The 17,547-nt window shown below is 43.6% G+C and overlaps 1 protein-coding gene across 1 annotated transcript; it reads right to left on the bottom strand.

Moving 5' to 3' along the window:
* Nucleotides 1–13,202: 13,202 nt before the first annotated feature.
* LOC140821482 (uncharacterized) lies at nt 13,203–17,209 on the bottom strand. The gene is made up of 8 exons (XM_073181975.1): nt 16,876–17,209; nt 16,331–16,620; nt 15,875–16,273; nt 14,879–15,779; nt 14,444–14,760; nt 14,261–14,342; nt 13,769–13,869; nt 13,203–13,613 (listed from the first exon to the last, which is right to left on the bottom strand). The coding sequence occupies exons 1-8, from the start codon at nt 17,207–17,209 to the stop codon at nt 13,203–13,205; spliced, it is 2,835 nt and encodes a 944-aa protein (XP_073038076.1).
* Nucleotides 17,210–17,547: the final 338 nt, after the last annotated feature.

The raw sequence follows: 17,547 nt of genomic DNA, 5'->3' as shown, positions 1-17,547 counted from the left end.
AAGATTTTGAAAAACTAGGCTCTGATACCACTTGAAGAACCTAAAGGGGGGGTGAATAGGTTCTTTAAGGCCCTTTAGCGTTTTTAAAACGAGTTTGCAAAAATTGCAAACGGAAGACTTGAGGGACAATCACAAATAAAAATGAATGCGTAAAGTAAGTGCGTAAAATAAATGCGTAGTAAAGTAAATGCGTAAAGTAAAGAGGGATAGAGATGTTTATGGAAGTTCGACGAAGAATCGTCTACGTCTCCCCTTCTCGATGAGGATCGAGGTATCACTATGACGACTTGGCTTTAGGAGCTCCAAGCTAGCTTTTACAACCACGTCTCGATGCGTCTACTTGGCCTTGAGGGCTCCAAGGATAGCCACGAACTTTACAACCCACTCGAGAGTATTACTTTCACTCTTTTTCTACAACTCTTTTGATATTACAACTCTTTTAATCAACGCACACAAGAGATAATAGAAAGCTTTGTAAGAGACAAGAGAGAATGGAGTGGGATGATTGAGAATGCATCCTTAAAGGCCTATTTATACTAGTCTTGGACGCCAAGGTTCGGATCTTCCGTTTGTGCTTCGGAACTTCCGATGTGATTGCAATCAATTTGCGTAATTCTGGCATGACTTCGGATCTTCCGTTCTTGACTTCGTAGGGTCCGAACATATGCTTCGGAGGGATCGATCAAACTTCGTTTCTTCTGAACAGTTCTTTTAGACAGTGTATGAACAACTTCGGAAGGTCCGAACTCCAGTTCGTACCGTCCGAACATTCCCGCGTTTCCGGAGATTTGAAATCTTCAACACTTCGTAGCTTCCGATCATGTCCATCGTAGCGTCCGAAATCTACTCAATCAACAGTCAGATCAATTTGTCTCCGGATTGAAGTGATTTGATTGCTTGTGTTCGGAACGTCCGATCCAGTCTTCGGAACGTCCGAACTTGCTCCTCGCAGCTTCCGAACAGCTTCTATTTTGCTTCTGATTGGCACAATTTCGGAACGTCCGAACCAAATTTCGGATCTTCCGAACGTAACCTTGTTCTTAATTTCCTACATGCCTCAATATAAAACATTAGTACATTTTTAATCCAAGTTTTGGTATCATCAAAACAAAAACTTTGGGATATGTTACAGCATTAAAAACATTAATCTCATCCTCGAGATTTGTATGCGTTTAAGGCGTAACACCCCTACATAATTTCCTCTGCACTTCACATACGCTCCATCATCGCAGCCCACCCTCTCTCTCTACACTTGCGCTCGTGAGCTCGCCCGACGCCCCCGAGCCCTCGCCCCTGCCGCTCTCGCCCAATGCTCGCCCAACGTCCAAGCTACGCTCGCCCAGCGCCCGAGCCACGCTCGCTCAGCGCTCCCCTTCCCAACGCGTCCTAGAACTCCGCACGCCTCGACAACACCTCGCCCCAGCTCGCGCGCTCACCCAGGCGCTCGCACAACGCTCGCCCATCGCCTCGCGAACACAAGCGCCACGCTCGCCTAGCGCCCCTGTCGCAAGCTCGCCTGGCGCGTCTCCGCCCTGCCACAAGCTCGCCTGACGCTCCCCTCCCCAGCGCGTCCTAGCCCTCCGCATGCCCCGACAGCACCTCGCCCCAGCGCGCGCTCACCCAGCCGCACGCTCGCCCGACGCCGCGCCCTAGTCCTCAGCACGCCCTGACAGCACCTCTGTAAGGCCCGAGAATTTGATTACCGTAATCTGAAATGATTTGGGTATAATTACCGTAATCTTAGATTAATCTGGGATGATGTCTTGATTAATTGATGTAATTATAGACGGAACGAATAAGACTGGGAGAACCGAAAGAAGGTTGGATATTATGCGTAAAGAAGGGTCCCCGCGCACATGCGCGATGAGTATGGGCGCACATGCGCGAGGAAGACAGAACCCTGCGCGCACATGCGCGAACTGAATGCGCGCACATGCGCGGAACGTCCAGAATGGTTGGCGCACATGCGCCGAAACATGGCGCGCATATGCGCGAGGGGGCGCGCACCTGCGCGACGAGATAGCGCGCATACGCGCGCGAGGATGAATCGTCGAGGCAGTAGGTCTCGCGCATATGCGCGAGAGTATTTGTGGCAAAGTTTTGGGAAGACACGTATGAATCACATGCAATATATATATATATATATATATATATATATATATATATATATATATATATATATATATATATATACCTACATTCCTTCTTAAGTTTCAGAAGAAGGAAACAAAGCGAAGAGTTGAGGAAAGAGAGAAAAACAAGTTCGAAGCATATACTTGTGATTTCTACAAAATCCGTCTGTCTGATTTTAAATCTGACTGCGGTATTGAGTTCCTATCAAAGTAGGCTATGACTTGACGTAAGTTTTACTACGTTTTGACATGTTTTAGAATTATGATATTGTCAGAATTGAATGGAACTTATATATGTTATTCTTGACATAGTAAACAGCATAGAATCGAAGTCAGAGTAAGAAACAGACTGAATATGAACTTGTTATGATTTTCAGAATGAGATTGAATAAGAATTGATATCCAGATTGAGTGATTATCGATTATGAGATATTAGAATTGATATCTGACTGATATGATAGGGCTGGATATATTGAGATTACGCCGTTATGTTGTTGAAACAGAATTGGATTGGATTCTGATTATATCCAGTATTGATTGAGTGGTGTATTGATTGTACCCTCGATATTGTGATTGTCAGATTGAGTACTGACAGGCTTTGAGTTCGAGACTTCGACAGGGTCAGAGTATCAGAAAGAAAGGTATAAATTAATGTTGAGTTGGGATTGCACAACTCGAGTGAGGTTTGACTCGAGTTTCCCTAAATCACATACTTTCATTTATTGCATTGATATTTGCAATTGATGAGACTTATGACTGTAGTCTATGTATTTATAGCTAATGTATGATGAGATTGATATTTGTAGGCTATTGATTCATAGTCACTGCATGTATTGATTAATGAGTCGTTGAGTCATAGGCTGATTCGCCTAGTCACCGGCTGATTCGTCTGGTTATTGACTAATTCGTCTAAAATTAAGCTGATTCGCTTAATTACAGGCTGATTTGTCTGGTTATTGGCTGATTCGCCTAATTCTTGACTGATTCGTCAATTCTGCGGCTGATTCGCCCAGATACTGATATATGAATTATATCGATGCCGTTTAGGGATTGATTCATTCCTATCGACTGAGATTCGATATAATTACCTATATCCAGACATCGGGATCCCTAGGATAGAGTTGAGTCGAGTCTGAGACGACGCGTCAGTGGAGTCGAGTCTGAGACGATGCGTCGGTTGAGTTGAGTCTGATATGACATGTTGATTTACATTATTTATGCCATTCATGATTATTGAATGTTTGATATGGATTTATGTTTCTGATTTGAGACATGTTATGAATAATTCTTATATGCTTTCGTATATGCTTTTATATGACTGCATGTTTACATTGTTTATACTGGGATATTTATATCTCACCGGAGTTATCCGGCTGTTGTCTTGTTTTGTATGTGTGCATGACAACAGGTGGGGCTGGATCAGGGTCAAGAAGAGAATGAGAGAAGATTAGATAGCAAGGAGATCCGGGCTTCGAAGCAACATAGGATTCAGCACTGATATGTAGTTGAACCTAGTTGAATTCTTGAAGATAACGCAAGATTTGTATGTTCATGTTTAATATGTAATTTGAGTAAATTACATTACGTTTCCGCTTTGTATTTTAAAAAAAATTTAGACCCTGTTTTATAATTGATTAATTAGTCCCAAACATGATTAAGAACTTGATTAGCGTCCGGGTCCCCACAACCTCGCCCCAGCGCGCGCTTGCCCAGCCACACTCTCGCTTGGGCGCTCGCACAGCCACTCGCCCCTCGCCTCGCGCACACAAGCGCCACGCTTGCCCAGCACCGCGCCCTAGCCCTCAGTACACCTCAACAGCGGCTCACCCCAGCGCGAGGTCTCCCAGCCGCACGCTCGCTCGAGCGCTCGTACGAGCGTTCACCACACTCGTGCTCGTCACCGGCTCATCATTGCGGCTTTTTGAGTATTCTTTCACGTCTCTTCCGGGTCAATTATCTCCTTTTGTTGTTTGATTATCCATAACACTTACGTCTTCTTCCAATTCCGAGTCTAGTTCCTCGGGTGGTTCCGAGAGGTTTAGCGAGTCTAGTGAGTCTAGCCAGAGTAGGACTTCCCTAGCTGATCCTGAATTTACCCTTGATTCCCATGAGGAGAAAGTCACCACCCAAAGTCGTCCTGGTATGGAAGTTCGTCACGTGACCCAACAAATGAATATATCTGAAGCAGATAACTTATGGTACGGTCATTTGTCATCCCACATCCCTCCTGGTAGCGAGTCAAAACTTAGAACTTTGTGGCACATTCCTCCCTACCATCATATCCTCATTCCTACCTCTAAGGACCGACTCTACCTAGCTCCCAAGGGCTGCTACACCTTCTTTCAGCACCATCTTGATGCCGGTCTTCGTTTTCCCTTGTGCGATTTCTTCATAGAATTGAGCAAGTACTACTAGGTGAATCTAGGTCTGCTCACTTCCAATGTTCTCCGCTTGATAAGCTGTTTTGCTGTGTTATTCCGGGCCCTAGACCTCCCTTTGAATTGCACCACTTTCTCCTACTTCTAGTTCTGTCTAGATCAAAAGGATGATTTAATGTGACTTCTCGGTCTAGCCATAAGCTTTTCGAGGGGGCTCCTAGTCATGTTAAGGACTGGAAAAAATACTTCTTCTATATCCAGCCACCCAAAGAACTGACTTGTTATACCGATTGGTACCCTACTTTCACCAAGCCTGAACTTTCCAAGGGTTACAAGAAGGATAAAGAGTATATGGAGATAATGAGTGAACTAGGAGAGCGATGCTTTAGCATTCCCCAACTTCTATCTGAAGATCTCTTGTGCCACGCCGGGTTAAGTCCCGCGAAAATTAAACTAAAGGAGGACGCCGGCAGATATTCTCATCTCTTCACCCTTTCCGTCTCTCTTTTGCTTATTGTTTTCTTTGATAATATTCTCATTCGGTTCACTGTTTTTATTTGCAGGTGTTAGAGTCATGAATGCTGCATTGCTTCGCGAGGCTGCGAAAAAGAAGGCTGGGAGTTCATTATCCGCTCCCCAGAAGTTGATCGTTCTAGCAGTCATGATGGGCGCAAAGGGAGATTTTTATGCTGCTGAGAAGAAGAAAACAGGTTCTTGCTCTACTTGTAACGATCATGGGCCATTAGGCTTAACCAACAAAGGCCTCGGCCCATACTGGTACCAACACTTAGGAATCTAGGTACTTATCCTGGAGGTCCTGGGTTCAAGTGTTGGGGAAGGCGAAAGGAACCACTTTCCAGGAGTGGGATATTATGTGAGTGGCGGTGCATGGGCATGGGCCGAGGCCCATGCTGGACCATCCTAACGACCCATGACCATTAGTGGTGCGTGGGTATGGGCCGAGGCCTTTGTTGGTTCAGCTTAATGGCCCATGATCGTTAACTGGTACCAGGATTGCTGCCAAGATCTATATAAGTCCAGGAGGTCTTGGGTTCTAATCCTGGGGAGGTAAAAACTCCAGTGCCTGGACTGGAGAATTTCTATGAGTAATGGGTAATGGGATAACCGTGAGGGGACTCAAGCCCAATCGGGAACAGCCCATGTGCATTACAAAAAAAGGCGCCTTTTTTTGTAATGCACATGGGCTGTTACCGATTGGGCTTGAGTCCCCTCACGGTTATCCCATTACCCATTACTCATAGAACTTCTCCAGCCCAGGCACTGGAGTTTTTACCTCCCCAGGATTAGAACCCAAGACCTCCTGGACTTATATAGCTCTTGGCAGCAATCCTGGTACCAGTTGATCTAGTAGCTCAACTGGTACCAGGATTGCTGCCAAGATCTATATAAGTCCAGGAGGTCTTGGGTTCTAATCCTGAGGAGGTAAAAACTCCAGTGCCTGGGCTGGAAAAGTTCTATGAGTAATGGGTAATGGGATAACCGTGAGAGGACTCAAGCCCAATCGGGAACAGCCCATGTGCATTACACTACTACTGCGAAGAGACCTGCTAGCTCCTCTACTGCTGTGAAGAAGAAGGCACGCTCATTGATACGAATCTGACCGAGCATGGCGTGCAAATTATTGGAAGGAGATTAAGTGAGCATCGTTGTTTCGGACCTTCAAGCTCAATAATGATGAGTCAAGCATATCCAAGCAAGTGGTGGAGTTCAACAAAGAATATAATGAAGGAGTACCGAACAATCAAGCATATGAGTGAAAAATGGCCCGAGAGAAGCAGTGCAGCAGCACGCGCTAGCACAGATGCGCAGAAGCAGCAGCATGCGCTAGCGTAGAGGAGCAGAACTGTGCACGTGCTCGCGCCAGAAGCAGCGCACGCTAGCGCAGGCCAGCAGAGCTGCGCGCGCGGCAGCGCCAGAAGTGGCGCCCCCGCGCGCCGGGTTCTGCAAAAGTGCAGTAACTCGCGCGCCATCGCGCGAGAAGTCGCGCCCCCGCGCGCCCTGCCGTGTCAAACTTGTTAGACAACTTTATTTAATGTTTCTACACTAATTTTCTTGTATTTTATTGCTTATATAATGTATTGTAATAGACATGAACGAAACCAATTCAGATGTATGCAAATTCTTGAGATTTCTCTCAAATTTACAAGGCAAAAGCTTTGTCTTAAAAATCAAATCAAACTTATCAAAGATTGCATCTTTGTGGCGTTTGTCGATTGTTTTTCGCACGGATTGTCAAAACAAGATCTTTGAAGGTTCGTTTGAAATTCAATTGTTTTATCGTTGATATTTGTTGCTAAGTTTTAATAACTTAGAGGTGAATATCACAAACCGTTGCTTGTTTCAAAAGATCGGGACAACAAATCGATCCTTTTTTGTTATGGAGTTGAGGGTGCGATATCGTTAATCGTGTTTGCTTCTCATTCGTACGGGGATTCGCATCATTTGGTATCAGAGCTTTTGGTTCTTTTTGATTCAAGTAAGCCTATCCGTTCAATTTTTCGCAGGATTTTCAAAACCGATTTTCGTGTAGAGATTTTCTACGACTTTGTTGGACAAAAACAAAAACAAAAAAAAAAAAACAAAAAATGGCATCATTTGGTATAAGAGCTTTGGCTCATTGAATTCAAGTAAGTTATCGTTGTTGTTATTTTTCAGATCTGTTTCAAATTTCATTCTGTTCTCAGATTTGTGGTATCCTTTTGTTTCTATTGTCATATCTACCAAAAACAAAAACAAAAATTCGTTCTGTTTCAGTTTTGTGTTATCCTTTGTTCGATCTGCGTTATTTCTATCATCCTTTGTTATTTGATAATCCAGAATTCTCGAAAAAATTGTTCTGTGTTATTCTATCGTTCTTGTTTTTGTGCAATCCAAGTGAGACAGTTGCAAGTGTTCACAAGTTGAATCTTGTTAGTTTGATAAAAAAAATATAAAGATTGATCACATCTTTGAAAGAACTATCAAATTCGAGTGAAAAACATTTGAGTGCGAGTGTTATTTCTTTGGAGTGATTTTGAGAATTTGGGTGAGGAACATCTTTTATTTCTACTAACATTTTATTGCAGGTACAAAATCTGAAATTAAAATGGAAAGGGAAGTAAGAGAGAGTTCAAATCAGGGGTTGTCTAAGGAGGCGTTATTTGGGCATTTTAGTAGAATGATGAGGGCCGAGTTGGATAATTTATATAAGAGGTTGGATAGGCTTGAGGTTAGTACGAGTGAAAATAAATCTAAGCCTAAAGGGTTGGATAGAATATGGGAGAAGGAGTTTAAGCCTCTACGTGAGAGGTATAGGCGGAGTGAAGGAGAGGAGAGGTATGATAGGCAATATGATGAGGATAGGCGACGTAGAAGATTTGGAGGGAATAGATCGTTGTATTTGCATCGTGATGATGATAGGAGATGTGAGGAGAGTAGTGGGTATAGCAACCGCGGAGAGAAAATCATTACTAGTCCAAAGGAGCAGTCGAGATGTGAAGCTAGCAAATATGAGTATCAAGGTACAAGTAAAAACTCAAATTCTAGTACTTGTGATATTATATGTTGTTGGTGTTTAGAAATTGGTCATGATATCAATCATTGTCCACGTGATGAGGTGACCATAATAAAATCGCCAGTTGAGCTTAATTCTCAAATGGAGGGTGATGTTGTGGGTGAGTTTGAATCCCGAATGGAGGATGATGTTGTAGAAGAACCTGAATTTGAGGTTGTGGTTGAGATAGTTGTTGATGATAGTATTCCACTAGTTGATGAGTCGAATGATGTTAAATTGTGTACAGTGGAAAGTGAATTATTAGGTGGAGGAGAATTGTCTATTTTGTGCACTATGGACAAGGAGAATAGGCAGGGAGAAATTGTTTTGCATAAATTTGTTGAGGAACAAAATATTTCATGTGTTCAATTGAATCCAAATGTTGTTCTTGAGAATCAATTGAAATTCCTTGAATTGAGGAAAAAAGAAATTAAAATGGGCGAAAGAAAGAGAGAACAAAGAGTGAGTTGGCCATAGAAAAGAAAGAAGAGAGAAAAGAAAAAGAAAAAGAACAAGAGGCCAAAGAAAAAGAAAAAGAAAAGAAATATAATTTGAAGGCCCAAAAGAGTAAAAAGAGTGAGGTTGAGAATTATATATTTTTGAATAAACCCCTTAAAGTACCTTTGTACAAAGTGGTTTATTGTCATTGTGAGGATATAGCCGGTTCAATCCCGAGCATTGCTACTTTGTCTTTGCAGGGTTATGGAGATGTCATGATGAGGAGGCAAGCAAGAACTGATGGTGGAGGAAGGCCACGTGTTGATCAACATGATGTTAGAAGTAATCAAGGTGAGGTAAGGTTAGTTTCCAACGCAACAATTGGGAGGTATGATTTGCTTCCTTAATTTAATTTTGTGTTGTATTGTTTTCAAGAATTTGTAGAACGGGCAAGTTTGGTGGTTAAGGGGTCGGATGTAAATTTATCCTTATTCCTAGATTGTTATGAATTTGAGACCATGGATGAATTCCATGTACCTACTATGAATTTTGATGTCTCACTATTTACTAAGTTGATGAGGTTTGCTTGGTACAATGGTTTATATACATTAGAATTAAATTTTTGTGATGAGTTAAGATATTGCATTGATATTACACGTGACGTGTCTTATTTCCGTGATTTATATTGGATTGGTGATGGTTGTGAAGATTACATGGATCGTATATTTAGTGTGTTTTATTTGCATGATTTATGCTTGTTTGTTGGTTTTGAGATGTGCAAGGATGAACATGATTATTTCTTTGTTCATGATGAATACCTGTTTAAAGAAAATAAATTTTTCATCCTACATCCATTGCATGAGTTGTTGCTTGATATTGAGGCACATGACATTTGTTTGATTGGTATCCATGAAGTAACTAGAGCCATAGATATGATGCATGAATTTTTACTATGGTTGCATATGAGAAGGTATATTGAGTGGAATTGTGAAACATGCATTGCACGTAAGAATTTTTATGATCATAATAATTACAATTTTAAGGAGGATAAATTGTTTATTCTAAATTCATTGCATGAGTTATGTACTAGTGATGCATATAGTGGTGTATTTATCTTTGATAAAATGCATGATTATATGTGTTGGTTGCATATGAAGAAGTATGATAAGTGGTGTAGTCAAGGGTGCATCGGATATGGGAAAAGGGCATCTAAGTTTGATTCTTATGTGTTGCATCAAGTATGTCTTATTCCTAGTGAACCATGGTCGTACATGTGTATGGAATTCATTATGTTGCTAACTAGGTCTAAGAAGGGGAGGAATCTGATATTTGTGATCCTTAGTGATATTTTATCATTTGGTGTTATTTGTTATTTGATGTATGTTGAGGTTGATGAATACATAGGGAAGGCGACCATGAAGTTGGGGTTTCCAGTGCTGAGGGAGCATATAAATGATAGCTTCTACAATCTTGAGCTTAAAGGTAAGCATGTTGATAATATACTTCTTGTTATTACTAACTTGCTTCGTTTCTGTGTAGGTAGACAAGATTTGAGGACAAATCTTTTTGAAGAAGGGGAGTATGATACGAATCTGACCGAGCATGGGGTGCAAATGATTGGAAGGAGATTTAGAGAGCATCGTTGTTTCGGACCTTCAAGCTCAATAATGATGAGTCAAGAATATCCAAGCAAGTGGTGGAGTTTAACAAAGAATATAATGAAGGAGTACCGAACAATCAAGCATATGAGTGAAAAATGGCCCGAGAGAAGCAGTGCAGCAGCACGCGCTAGCGCAGATGTGCAGAAGCAGCAGCATGCGCTAGCGCAGAGGAGCAGAACTGTGCACGCGCCCGCGCCAGAAGCAGCGCGCGCTAGCACAGGCCAGCAAAGCTGCACGCGCGGCCGCGCCAGAAGTGGTGCCCCCGCGCGCCGGTTGCTGCAGAAGTGCAGTAACTCGCGCGCCATCGCGCGAGAAGTCGCGCCACCGCGCGCCCTGCCGTGTCAAACTTGCTAGACAACTTTATTTAATGTTTCTACACTACTTTTCTTGTATTTTATTGTTTATATAATGTATTGTAATAGACATGAACGAAACCAATTCAGATGTATGCAAATTCTTGAGATTTTTCTCAAATTTACAAGGCAAAAGCTTTCTCTTAAAAATCAAATCAAACTTATCAAAGATTGCATCTTTGTGGCGTTTGTCAATTGTTTTTCGCACGGATTGTCAAAACAAGATCTTTGAAGGTTCGTTTGAAATTCAATTGTTTTATCGTTGATATTTGTTGCTAAGTTTTAATAACTTAGAGGTGAATATCACAAACCGTTACTTGTTTCAAAATATCGGGACATCAAATCGATCCTTGTTTGTTATGGAGTTGAGGGTGCGATTTTGATAATCGTGTTTGCTTCTCATTCGTACGGGGATTCGCATCACTCATCCTCTTCCGCCCCAAAGCGAGCCTCCTCTCCACCTCCTCGAGCCAAGTCTCCTCCTCCGTCTAGCAAGAAAAATGCTTCCACTGATCCTAGCCCGTCTGTCCCACATCATGGTAAGCGCAAGATTTCTGAGATCTCAGTCGTATCGGTCTCTTCTCCAGAAGGGTCAGGGTCGGATGAGGGGCCTCCCCCTGAATCGGGGGTACATCCTCTATACAACCCGGATTCGACCATCGTGGGGTGGGGTCCTACTCATGTGGCTTTGAAGATAATGTATCAGATCCCTTCCGATGCGGATGCAACATTCATGAGTTCACTGGGGTGGTCTTAACTCACTCGTCGGACATGCAGCAGTATCACTGAGGTATATTTCTCTCTCCATTTTCTAGATTGATTTCCAATGCAAGTATGATTTTCTTGTCGTGTTTTCACTCTTGTCTACTTATCCAGGGCATGATGTACGTAGGGGAGTTAGTGGAGCGCGATAATGACACTCGGTCTAGTGTCTGCCAAGAATTACGCGAGGGCAAGGCTCTTCGTGAACAGCTCCAGGCTATTATCGATGAGATGAAAGCGACGCACACTAAGGAGCTTTTGGAGTCCCAAGCTTGAGGTGACGAGCTTTTGAAGGAGAAACAGGAGCTTCTGAAAGAGAAACGGGAGCTTCAGCGACTGACAGAGGACCATGCAAAGGAGAACCAGAGACTGTACGAAGAGTAAAAGAATGCTCGAGCTGAAGCATCACAAATCCGTAGGGAACTCAAGGACGCCAAAGCGCAACATGCTTCCTAAGCCTCTGCATTCAAGGAATAATTCCTCAAGTTCGAGGAGTTCAACGATATCTGCGCCCCCAAAGCTTATCATTTTCAGGAGGTGGGTTTCGAGGGTGCAGTCGGCCTCTTCAAGGTCAGGGCTATCCTCCGCCAGACGCCCCTACTGACTTCATCGACCTTGATGGTTTCATAGCGAGTCTCCCCCCCGATTCTTAGACCGAGCTCCTTTACTTATGTTATTTTTCAATTATGCAGACATTGTATGCCTTCAGGCCATATTCTGTTATTTTCTACAATGGTTTACTTTTCATATTATTATGTGACTATGGATTTTATGACGTTTACATATCTCCTTTCGCGCACTTTTGGTATGTACGAACTCGTTTTCTGCCATATTGAGTATTTTGAGTTTGCATTCACTGCTTCTTTTGAATTGATCTCTAATGCTTCTAAACCACTAGGGTGAATAAAATCGGCAGAGTGCGAACCCATCTACTAGGCGACGCCTTAGTATGAAAATAAAAATTCAACGCCCTCGCTCTATAACTCCTCTGCTAGGCGATGTCTTAGCAGGAAAATAAGGATTCAATACCCTCGCCCCCTAACTCCTCTGCTAGGTGATACCTTAGCAGAAAAATAAAAATTCGATACCCTCGCTCTCTAACTCCTTTGCTAGGTGATACCTTAGCAGGAAAATAAAAATTCAATACCCTCGTCCCCTAACTCCTCTGCTAGGTGATACTTTAGCAGGAAAATAAAATTTTTTCTCTTCTTCCCAACTCTGCTCCTCTGCTAGGCACAACCTAAGTAGGAAAATAAAATTTTTTCTTTTATACTCTACTAGGCGATGTCTTAATAGGAAAATTTCATTTTTCTCATACACTACTCCTCTACTAGGTGATGCCTTAGTAGGAAAATTTAATTTTTCTCCTGCACTCTGCTCCTCTACTAGGCGATACATTAGTAGGAAAATAAAATTTTTTCTCTTGCACTCTGCTCCTTTACTAGGCGATGTCTTAGTAGGAAAATTTAATTTTTCTCCTGCACTCTGCTCCTCTACTAGGCGATGCCTTAGTAGGAAAATTTAATTTTTCTCCTGCACTCTTCTCCTCTACTATGCGATGCCTTATTAGGAAAATAAAAATTTTTCTCTTGCGCTCTGCTCCTCTACTAAGGCATCGCTCCTCTACTAGGCGATGCCTTAGTAGGAAAATAATTTATTTTTTCTCTTGCACTATGCTCCTTTACTAGGAGATGCCTTAGTAGGAAAATTTAATTTTTATCACCCTCACTATACAACAACATTCATGAACTGAAAAGAAGAACTTGATTTTATTGAATTCCAATGGATTAATAGGCAAAATCAGAAAATAAAATACATCAACGATAGAATCAAGAATAATACTTCCTCAGGTGATAAGCATTCTAAGGCCTCTTCAAAGCCTTGCCTTGCGCATTCTCCAAGTAATAGGCTCCAGAGCTCAGCCTCTAGATCACTTTGAAAGGACCCTCCCACTTTGGTTCCAACTTTCCTCTATGCTCTTCTTGCACCTTCCTTAGGACCAAGTCATCTACCTGGAAGTTTCTCTGAATGACCCTCCGATTATAAGACTGTGCAATGCTGTTCTTATAAGCTTCCATATGAATGATGGCAGTCTCTCTCTTTTCTTCCAGAAGATCAAGGTAAGTGGCGCGTCTTGCATCATTGTCCTCGTCATAAAAAATTACTCTTGCTGATTCCAACCCAATCTCAGCCGGGAGCACTGCCTCATTACCATAGACCAAACTGAAAGGAGTTTCTTTGGTTCCTTCTCTTGGAGTGGTTCGGTATGCCCATAAGACACTTGGTAGCTCATCCACCCAATTTCCATTAGCATTGCCAAGTCGAACTTTCAGACCCTGCACCAGCGTCCGATTAATAACCTCCACTACCCATTACTCGATGGGTAAGCTACAGATGTAAAGACTTGTTGGATCTTCATCTCTTTACACCAAGCTTGGATCTTAGCCCCTTGGAACTGTCTCTCATTATCAGATATCAATCTTCAAGGCACCCTATATCTGCACACTATATTCTTCCACAAGAATTTCAGGACTTCATTCTCAGTGATTCTTGCCAACGGCTCTGCTTCCACCCATTTCGAAAAATAGTCAACTGCCACCGATAAAAAAAATTCTGAGCAGGAGCTACAGGAAAAGGCCACACAATATCCATTCCCCACTGGTCAAAAGGACGGGTGGCCGTGATAGCCTTCATCATCGCTGTTGGCCGGTGATGCAACCGGGCACGACGTTGACAACTATCACAGACATCACTAACTCTTGAGCATCATGCAGCACTGAGGGCCAACAAAAACCGGCTAGCAACACCTTCATAGCCAAAGCATAAGATCTCAGGTGATTTCCACAACATCCCTCATGAACTTCTCGGAGTACTTAATCAGCATCTTGATAACTCAAGCACTGAAGAAGCGGCCCTGCAAAAGACGTTCTATATAACACTTCTCCGACCATCACATAACGCGAACACTTTGTCTTAAACTTACGAGCTTCGCGAGGGTTATCAGGAAGCTTTCCCTCTTTCGGATAATCAATTATGCCAGTTCTCCAATCCTCCTCCTCCTCCTCCTATTCAACTATGGGCGAACTCGTGTGAGGTGTGAGTTCAACTTGAAATACCACATCTCTAATCTTCCAACTCCCCATTGTTCCAGCCATTTTGGCTAGACTGTCCGCCTTTCATTTTCTTTCCTGGGAATCTGTTCAAATATAATCTCTGTGAATTTCTCTCTGACTCTGTCCACTTCTTGAGCATACTCAATAAGTTTTTCATTTTTCAAATCATATATTCCCTTCATCTGTTGTGCCACCAGCTGTGAGTCAGAAAAAATAAGTACCCGGGCAGCTCCCACATATCTTGCTGCACGAAGTCCTGCCAACATAGCCTCATACTCCGCCTCATTGTTAGATGCTCGAAAGTCCAACCTTACAGCTAACGTCACCTCCTCCCAGCTGGCGAAATCAGTACTAATCTCACCCCACTTCCCTACTTCGAAGAGGAACCATCCACATATACTTTCCAAGGGTCCTCATTTTCTTGATGCACGGTCTCAACCAGAAAATCGGCCAAGGCTTGCGCTTTTATAGCTGTTCTCAGCTCATACTGGATGTCATACTCTCCCAGCTCTGTAGTCCACTTAACCAAACAGCCAGACAATGAGTTAAGATCTTCCCCAATGGACTGTTTGTGAGCACCACAATTGGACGAGATAAGAAGTAGGGTCTCAAACGTCTTTCCGTCATCACTAAGGCCAAAGCCAATTTCTCCAATCCAAAGTACCTTATCTCTACCCCCTTGAGGGCATGCGAAACATAATAGACTGGCTGCTTAGTCGATCCCTCCAGCTTGACAAGGACTAAACTCATAGCTTCCTCGGTGGCAGATAAATATACGCACAAAGGCTCACCTGCTGCCGGTTTGGCCAGAACAGGAAACTCAGCAAGGTACTTCTTCAATTCTCCAAAAGCTTTCTCGCAGTCTGGATCCCATTCAAATTTTTTCGCCTTCCGTAAAGTTCGGAAAAACGGTAAGCTTCTGTGAGCAGATCTCGAGATAAACCTTGCCAGCGCTGCGATCCTCCTTGTAAACTTCTGCACATCATTCGGTCCTCGGGGAGAAACCATGTCTTGGATAGCTCGGACCTTCTCAGGGTTAGCCTCAATCCCTCTCTCCGTCACCATATAACCCAAAAACGTCCCACTTCTCAACCCAAAGATACACTTCTGAGAATTCAACTTCAACCCATAGGACCCGAGGGTGGAAAAGGTCTCCACCAGATCAGGTATGAGTTTGGTCGAATCCCTCGACTTCACCATGATGTCATTCACATACACTTCAGCATTCCTCCCCACTTGCTTGGAAAAAACTCTATCCATCAATCGTTGGTACGTGGCTCCGGCATTTTTAAGTCTGAAGGGCATGACCACGTAGCAGAAAGTTCTTTCAGAGGTGATGAAATTCACTTTATCTTGGTCCTCCACAGCCAAGAGAATTTGATGGTACCCCTGATAAGCATCCAGCATGCAGAGGTATTGATGTCCTACTAGAAGTCCACCAACTGATCTATTCGGGGAAATGGATAACAATCTTTAGGACATGCCTTGTTGAGATCTCTGAAGTCCAAACACATCCTCCACTTCCCTGAACTCTTTGGGACTAGGACGAAATTCGATAGCCAATTAGGGAATTGCACTTCTCGAATATGCCCAGCCTCCATCAATTTGCCCACCTCTTTTTGTATGACTTTATCTTTCTCGGTCCCGAAGTGTCTTTTTTTGTGCTTTACAGGGCGAGCATTAGGCAAGATGTTCAACCGATGCTCTGCAACATCCGGAGTCGTCCCCATGAGCTCTTGAGCCGACCAAGTGAACCTGTTAAGGTTAGCCTGTAAACAAGTGACGAGTTCCTCCCTGACCCTTGGGTCAAGGTCAAGGGCTATTCTGAGCGTCCTCTTCTCAGGCCCAAATGCTATGATCTCCGGCTCTTCATCCACCACCTCCTGCACCTACTTCCTTACCACAAGCCAACCACTTTTTCCCATTCTGATCATATTAACTTTCACACGCGCCCTCTTCCCCTCTTGTTTTATTATTCCCTCATAGCATCGTCGTGCAACTTTCTGATCCCCGCACAAGACTCCAACTCTCCTCCCTACAAGAAACTTCAACTTCTGATGATATGTGGACGCTACTGCTCTGAAATCTTTTAGGGCTAGTCGCCCCAGAATTCCATTATAAGCGGATGGGGTGTCCACCACGCTAAATATTGTCATCTTTGTTATTCGCCGAGGTTCATGTCCCAAAGATAGAGCAAGGACAATCTGACCCAGCGGTGGGATGGCATGCCCTGCAAATCCATATAAAGGAGTAGAGATTGGCTCGAACTCAAATCCCTCCACCTACGTCTGATCAAGAGTGATCTTGAACAGGATATTCACGGAGCTTCTATTATCAATAAAGATTCGTGCCACATTGTAATTGGCAATGGTGACCGAAGGCATCGTTATGTGGAGCCACAATGTCTCAAAGGTCTTCCGGCCCAAAACTGATGACAGGATCCCGGGGTAGGTCCGCACCCCTAGATATTTCAAAGTTTTCCAACCTCCTCCCATGTGCTTTCCAGGCTCACCCGGAATTTCATCAGTAGCACCTCCCGAGATCATATGAATAATTCCTCTCGTAGGGTGGTTATCCTCATTCGCTCCCCTCCTCAGTTCAACGGGCTCCCGAGGGACATCCTGACCTCGACCTCCTTTCCTCGGCTCCTCGACCATCTGATTTATCCAAAGAGGGCCTCGACCTTGCCTAGTTGACGGGCGAGATCTCAGTTCACTCTCGGACGAGGATCCTTCTTGTCTTCCCCACAGCGGAGGGCGAGCACTGCTCTCAATCCTCAACGACTTCTTCCCCCTCTCCCCTGACACCCTCACCTCCATCACTTTATCCCGATTCCTATTCAGAGAAACATGTGACAATAATTGTCTTCTATTTCTAGTTCTGTCCTCCTCTTTTTCCCCCGCACCCCTCTTCCTTCATCCTCTCTCCGCTCCCTCCACTCTTTCCCCCGGACCGGTTCTCCATCCTTCTGTACCGTTGAGCATCTTCCAAGTTTACATATTTCTCAGCTCGAGCCAACAGATCATCATAGCTCGACGGAGGCTTCTTGACCAACGACTTAAAAAACTCTCCTCCCCTCAGTCCTTTTGTAAGGCACTTACCATGATGTCAGGGGTAGCCGCTGGTATTTCTAGCGCCGCACTGTTGAAGCGCTGGA

This window comes from Primulina eburnea, unplaced genomic scaffold, assembly GCF_022965805.1.
Source record: "Primulina eburnea isolate SZY01 unplaced genomic scaffold, ASM2296580v1 ctg579_ERROPOS3470300+, whole genome shotgun sequence".
Classification (NCBI taxonomy): Eukaryota; Viridiplantae; Streptophyta; class Magnoliopsida; order Lamiales; family Gesneriaceae; genus Primulina; species Primulina eburnea.
This window is presented reverse-complemented; position numbering and strand designations above follow the sequence as displayed.

Excerpts from the sequence above, each read along its gene's own strand:
- LOC140821482 (XM_073181975.1), bottom strand. The coding sequence starts at position 17,209 with ATGGAGGTGAGGGTGTCAGGGGAGAGGGGGAAGAAGTCGTTGAGGATT. Across the intron at positions 16,621-16,875 it reads TGGAAAGCACATGGGAGGAG|GGCATGCCATCCCACCGCTG; the intron begins GTTGGAAAACTT and ends ATGGATTTGCAG. Across the intron at positions 14,761-14,878 it reads CTGGGAGAGTATGACATCCA|GGAAGTGGGGTGAGATTAGT; the intron begins GTATGAGCTGAG and ends TCTTCGAAGTAG.